We start from the raw sequence: 7,274 nt of genomic DNA on the forward strand, positions 1-7,274 counted from the left end.
GGGAATGGTTTATAACCAACTTACCCTACCTCTGTTTGGGTGATAATTCCATTGTGTTTTTTAGGTGTCTCACTTGTGAAAAATTCTTAGTAACTTCATGTGGGTGGGGGGATCATGATGTTCCGAACAACTTTTTCTTGAAATAAAATTAAGATTTATTCATTAGAAATAACCATTACATCGTTCATGAGAATTGGTAAAATATCATTACTACGCTCCTCGAACCATTCTGAAATGAAATAAAATTTAGCTAAATTGGCAAGTTCATGAGCTACTTTATTTGATTTTCTATTAAAATGCTCGAGACAACTATGTGGTGTTGTTGTTAATGTAGGGCTTACTGAAGGAGAAATAGGCTAGAGGTTGATTACGTAAAAATCATGTGTTAAGTCATTATTTGCAATGGATGTGTGTACCACTTTAATGGCTTGTCATTATTATATTAGAAAAGGTACTAGGAATGATGTGTTTCCTTTTATATCAATTCATCAAACATATTTAGGGGAAAACCTATATGTAGCTCAGTGCATTGATCAGTTTATTGGAAGTTCAATCTATAATCAAGAGAATGAGTAACTTGTACAATGTAATATTATGAATAAACCTAGAAATTGACAAGAACATTGTAAATTCTATGTGATGCAACAATAGAAAAGGCATGAGTACTTTTCTATATGAGAAATAATATTGAATCCACCAACCTTTGATTGAACACTTCAAGTGCTAGTAGAGTTCTCGAAGCATCCAATTTGCAATCAATCCTTGATTAGGTTCCAAAGGCTAAGGGAGAAATGACACTTGAAGATGAGGCGGTCAACTAATTCGTGCTCGTGCTTGCATACATGGCAGAGGCCATAATTTGATCATCCCCTTTTGGCCAATCTACCTGTCCTCCATATCCCGACCTCCAAAACATTATGAAGCATGCTTTATATAACATTGCGGACACTGGCGGAGCGTTGGCATGACCAAGGAGGATCACGACTCATCGTTTCATGAGAAATATTATTAATGATAAGCTTGCCCTAATGCTAATCTTATGGCTTCTGTAATCTCCCTAACTCTCTTTGCCACGCCTCCCCCCTTCGAAGGTTGCTTCAATACCATAACGTTATCTGCCTTTGGGTCTGTAACATGTGGGACAGCCAACTGTTGGTCTCACATGTCATGCATCCAGATGCACCTGCCCTAAGACAGTGGAGCTCAATCCCCCCTCTCCCTCCCCCCTTATTTTGGTTCAAGCCCCGCCATTGGTTATGGAGGCTGCCAAATAATGACTCCGTAGAAGTTTTTCTTGTGTGATTTTTGAGCTAACTTTCACATAGTTTATATTTTATTTTAGGGAAGCTTAAAACATCTACAGCCAGACATTACAAATATGACCCCCCTAAACGTCAGCGGACGCGTCCTGTCAGTGACTGGGCGTGTCTCCTATTTGTTCGTCCGCGCAGTCATACTCTTTATTTTCTTCCTCATATGTCACGTCACTTGCACGTGATTGGTGAAGAGGAAGAGAGAGAAAGAAAAGAATGAATAAAAAAAGAAAAATATGGTCTAGCATGAGGTCGTGTCTTATGTGATGGATTGACTAGACACCCGGACGCGTCCGCAAGCCCTCATATCCTCTCCATATTTAAGATGAATATGAGGATTGGCGAACAGCTCGAACATATAAAAACAATATGAGAGGTCCAACCACTAACCAGACGCGTCTGCGAACATATAAGAGGGTCGGTTGTAGTACGATGGCTACTCCATGGCTTGGTGTGGCCCATTGCTGGTCGATAGGTCGATCTTATCCAAACATGCACGCTCGACCCAGGTCCCATGTGTTTTCGTTCTTTTACTTTTGAGGTGGGGCGGTCAATAGCAGTCCTTTCTCAAATCCTCTCTACATCCAAGACTAAAGTAAATCCTGATCATCAATTCAATCCACAAAGAAGAATCGACAACCACGATCGAATGGATACTTGAACGGATAGATACACAACCAATTCGCCGTGATCGGCTTCGAGCCTGGAGCTGCGGCCACAAGGAATCCATGCTGCTATTTCGCCTGAACACGAAGATAGACCAACCCTGGTCTGCATAATTAAGCGTTCCACCTAATCGTATGCAACTAACACCAAAAGATAGACACTCTCAATCAACCATCAATCAGAAAGATAAAAAAGCACCAAAAAGATAGACAGCTATGTGACCCGAAAAAACCCTGTCACGTGCAGATACAGGTACAGGTACAGCCAGCAGTGCAATTATCCTGCTGCCTATGAGCGAAATCAATTCCTTAATTCCACACACACAGAAAGAGAAATCAATTCCTTAGTTCCACACACACAGAAAGAGAAATCAATTTCTTAATCAACAGTACAGTGCCAGAGGCCATGCAGCTGCAAGCAAAACCTGGTGCCGGCGAAATCCGCAGGCCGTTCGCAGCGCAAATGGCATGTCGAGGACCCGGCACGCAGTTGGAACCGCTTCGCACGACCGTCAGCAGCAAGATCTCGTTCGCGGCCGCCCGACCCGGATGTGTCCCGGCCCAGCCAGCTTCGTCCCTCCGTGTGTGTCCGCGCTGTCGTTCCGATCCATTCCGATTTCCCTTTCCCTGCGCACTTCATCAAAGCAAAAAAAGAACAGACAGTCCGATATTTCCTTCCGGATAACAAAGGATAGAGTGAACCTCATTGTGACTAATAACGCACTATTACCGATCGCCGTCAGGATTCAGAAACAACCGCGAAGCCATACATACATACATTCATAGATGCAAAAACACGGGCTGAAGCTGAACGTTTCTCCGACTCTACGGATGTATAGAGATAATAATAACGACAGAAGATGCACAGCATGTTGATCGGGCCTGGTAGTCGTACTAGGAAGGACCGTGTCATGTTTATCGCTAGTCAAGTGGACAGTAAAGACGAATACTACTAATCTTTTTTTTTAAGAACTAGACGAGTAATCTGAAGGAAAAGCAAGCGTGTCAGCCGGTCTCTCACACGGATAATAACGTTGGAACCAAGAATTCTCCAAAAAAAACAAAAAAAAACGTTGGAAGCAATAGATATCAGGGCCCCGCGGTTTCCGGCCCACGTCAGCCAGCCGCGCCTACCGTTGACTCCACCATCCCACCCACGGCCCGCCCGCGGGCGGCGCCCAATAAAAAGCCCGCACGCCACAGCGCAACTGCACAAGAGACCAAAGAAACGCACAGCCGCAAAGAAACCCAACGACAGGTTCGGCTCGGCGGCGCGGGGGTTTCATCTCCATCCATCCACGATCCACACCCGCGGCGAGGCGATGGACGCCGACCACGACCACGGCGGCGGCGCGGCCGACGAGGCGGAGGCGGCCTTCTTCGCGCGCCGGGGCAGCCGGTGCTGCTGCTTCCCCTGCTGGCCCTCCTCCTCCTCGTCCTCCGCCCTCTCCCACCAGCGCGTCGGCGGGGCGGGTGCGGGTGCGGGTGCGGCGACGCTGGGGGCGGAGGAGGAGCACTGGTGGCAGGGCGCGGTGGACGCCATGCTCAAGGTGCGGGAGTGGTCGGAGCTGGCGGCGGGGCCGCGCTGGAAGACCTTCATCCGGCGCTTCGGCCGCGGGCCCGGCCCGCGCCCGCACCACGCCTTCGGCGGCCGCAAGCTCAACTACGACGCGCTCAGCTACGCGCTCAACTTCGACGAGGGCCACGGCGCCACCCCCGACCCCGGCGACCACGCCGGCGGCTACCGCGACTTCTCCTCCCGCTTCGCCGCCCCGCCCTCCTCCGCCAAGTCCTCCATGGACCTCGGCGGCCGCGACGCGCCGCCGCTCTTCCGCCCGCCTCCCGCCGACGCCTGACCGCTCCTCCGCCCCCCTTCCTCCCCGATCGCGCCACAGGAAAAGGAAAGGTATAATCGCTCGACGACGATGGTGGTCAAACTCTCAAAGCGTGGCAAAAAGATGGCGGCCTTTTCTCGGATGGTTCGGTTCCATGGGGACTGGATGGATGGGGATTCGTTTCTTTCTTCTTTCTTCCAGTTCTTTCTCCCCCTCCCCCTGCTCCCATGATTGATTGATGATGTTCCCCCCACTGTACAAAGAAAAACAAAGAAGAAGAGGAGAAGCGACTGCTACATTCGTTGTCATTCATACTTAATCCAAGTTTTGTCCCCAATTACGGCTGATAATTTATTCTTTTTGATCTCGCGAATGGTTGGTCGGTGACTTCTTGGTGTCGCATTAGCAATTTCGCCGTTGTTTTGCATAAACAAAGTTGAGTGTCCGGCCGGAAACTTGCGCGATTGGCAAGAAGAAGAGGAAAAGGAATTTTGACCCGAATTCTGAAAGCTTGGCGTGCTCCAGCTGGGACTGATTGCGACCCAAGAAACGACGGGAGACCTTGGGCTGGAGGCGTTCGAGAGCCAGGATAGAGATGCTTGTCGCGACCGTGCACGTCTTACACGAGACGGCGGCCATCTTGTGACGCATGTCCCCCCTTTTGGAGGGGTTCCACGGCTCCACGCATGTGAAGGATGGATGAGGGATCGTACTCCTCGCTGTAAATTGGAGGAGAGAATTGATGTGAAATCATGGCGAGAACCGTGACCTGAAGAGAAAGGGAGAATATCATACGGAAATCAATATTAAATAAAAAAATTATAAAAATCATATCGTAAAGTTTCAAAAAAACTAAAACTATGGAATATTAAGATGATGATGTTTTATTGTCACATAAAATTTTAAGTTGAAACACATTAGAAGATGTGAGCTACGGAAAAGATAAATTTTAGCCTTGAATGGTGACATTACTATTTGACATTATTCAAAGCTGATTTTGCGTGGCAATAAAACATCATCCTCTTAACATGCAATATTTGTTTCAGTTTTTTCTTCAAAACTTCAAAACATATTTTTTTTTATACTCCCTTCGTCCATATATATAGGGCCTAATGCATTTTTCGAGATTGCGTTTGACTATTGATAAGATTAATAGTATATGAAATGTATAATGTAAAAATTATATCCTTGAAAGCTCCTTTCACATACGAATTTGAAAATACGCTTTGTGTAACTTGCATGTCATATATTATTGCTCTAACATATGGTCAAAGTTAGCCTCGAAAAACGCATTAGACCATATATATATGGATAGAGGGAGTAGTTTTCACCGGTTTTCATCTAATGTTGGTTTCCGTATGATATTCTCCTTGAAGGGAAGGGAGGGAATCATGGACCGCCGTATCCAATTCAGACATACCTCCAACCGTCCAGTATTTCTTAGCAAACGCCCCGGACCATTCAAACGTTCTTCATGGCAATTTGTGTTCCACAGATGTCAATTTCTTCAGCAACACATGGTAAATCTGTTATTTTTCAGAATTTGCTATGCTTCCTGAAGGAATTTGTCATCCTCACGACATTGTAAATTTGATATTAAAAAAGTTTGTTTTATTAAGACCTACAAACTACTCCGCATCATCCACTTTGAATGGTTTGTGCAATGAAGCCTCCATCAGCCCAAAGTGGGTTTCTTCCTGGAGTATGTAGACCAGCTTTGGCAATATGAAAACCATACGCCATACTCATCAATCATAATCACGGTATGAATGTATTCTCTCTATTTCTTCTCAACTACAATTATTTAGGTAGAGGGGAATATGTAGTAGTAGCATCTTAACTTTGTCATGACCCACGGCTGTGACGAGCTCATGAAATGCTCTGTCCATTTCAATCATACAGAGGAATAATAATCCTAGTCTCAGGGCTTTGGCCTTTCTGAGGTGTTGCACTGCTGTGCTGAGTGTTGTGCCATCAGATTTTGTAAGGGACGAGCCTTGCTTTTAAACAGAAAGTATATATCATAAGCTGTATCATATCATCAGATATGACAACTAACAGCAGCTACTGAAAACTATGGTGTAAACAATGGTGATGCACTGCCGTATCAGCATCTGGTTGATGATTGCAGTAGCTGGGTGGGCATTTGGCATGGCATGGTATGTTCATCCTAGTAGTTGAACACTAATCATTTCCACACAAATAATTTAGTAGACTAGGAGTAGTAGTAGTAGCAGCTCACATCTCAAAAGCAAAGTGCTGGAATTATTGTCGGCATCTCCGGTTGTTTAATCAGCATGGGTGTGTGGAGGGCTGTCAGTTGTCACCTCTTCTTGCTGTCTGATTAAGTGTGCTGGGTATCATAATATAATAACGTATAGAACTTGCACTGTTCTACACCATTAACAGCTTTCCACTATCAGATATTATGTCAGTATTAATCTATCAGGTGACAGCATTATAAAAATCCCGAGTGCAGCCAGAAACCTGGCAATCACCATCTGGGGCGCAATATGCAGAAGATGGCGGGATTTGGATTTGGATGCCGAATACTTGCAGACACGATGGGATGAACAGCGGGACGGAGCTACAATTTCAGTAAACATAAGCAGATGCAGAGCATGAATGGGAGCAACGGCTAGAGAGGATGGCACTGAAAGAAATTAACGGTAAGAGCATTCTGGCAACAGTTTAATTAACCATGTGCTCGTGCAGGCAAACACCCTGATCGGATCCCTGACAAGGCGGCAAACACGCCTGAGATCTGGCATGTGTCCCAGATGGCGTCGACAGCTGCAGTTTATTCGACGTTGATAGTGGCTTGTGAACGCATTTCTTTAAAATACTAATTTCTCCATCCAAAAATAAGGGACAAATTTAATACTCCTCCGTAAACTAATATAAAAGCGTTTAGATCACTATTTTCGTTATCTAAAGTCTTATATTAGTTTATAGAAGGAGTACAATTTTATAATTAATTAATACAAAGTTGAGATATTTATTTTAAAACGGATGAAGTAATATCCAAACAGGGCTAAAACTTATATAACAGGAGAGGAAGTGAGGTCGTTGCTACGTGAAATAGGTTTATTTGACCCCTAAGGTATGGTTTTTGGGACACTTCTTCTTTACTCCATTTTTGGTCTATTGTCGCTTGACCACATCCCGCTGATCCACGTCCGAGTCTAGGCTCACATACCCTGATGGACAATAAATTCAGGAAAAATAACAAACATAAAAACTAATTTCGTTTACACTTAAGATGGTCGAGTTTTCTAGAAGCGTGCAAATTTTCATGCTCAAATAACATTTTGAGAAGCTCATAAAAACAAGTTCGGCCTAATGAGGGCAACTTTCCAAAGTTTCTTCGAGAGCAATTTTTTGTTTTTCTACTTGCCATGATCTCCTTGAATTTCTGAACACCATAAAATTTGCACGCACCTTGCGCATTCAACCATTTT

At 44.9% G+C, this 7,274-nt stretch overlaps 1 protein-coding gene across 1 annotated transcript; it reads left to right on the plus strand.

Moving 5' to 3' along the window:
- Window positions 1-2,220: 2,220 nt before the first annotated feature.
- Window positions 2,221-4,150, plus strand: LOC123402478. Its single transcript, XM_045096400.1, has one exon. It carries the CDS (start codon window positions 3,301-3,303, stop codon window positions 3,832-3,834), a length of 534 nt encoding a protein of 177 aa, XP_044952335.1. The 5' UTR covers window positions 2,221-3,300; the 3' UTR covers window positions 3,835-4,150.
- The last annotated feature ends 3,124 nt before the right edge of the window (window positions 4,151-7,274 follow it).

This window comes from Hordeum vulgare, chromosome 6H (genome assembly GCF_904849725.1).
Source record: "Hordeum vulgare subsp. vulgare chromosome 6H, MorexV3_pseudomolecules_assembly, whole genome shotgun sequence".
NCBI lineage: Eukaryota > Viridiplantae > Streptophyta > Magnoliopsida > Poales > Poaceae > Hordeum > Hordeum vulgare.

Excerpts from the sequence above, each read along its gene's own strand:
- LOC123402478 (XM_045096400.1), top strand. The coding sequence starts at position 3,301 with ATGGACGCCGACCACGACCACGGCGGCGGCGCGGCCGACGAGGCGGAG.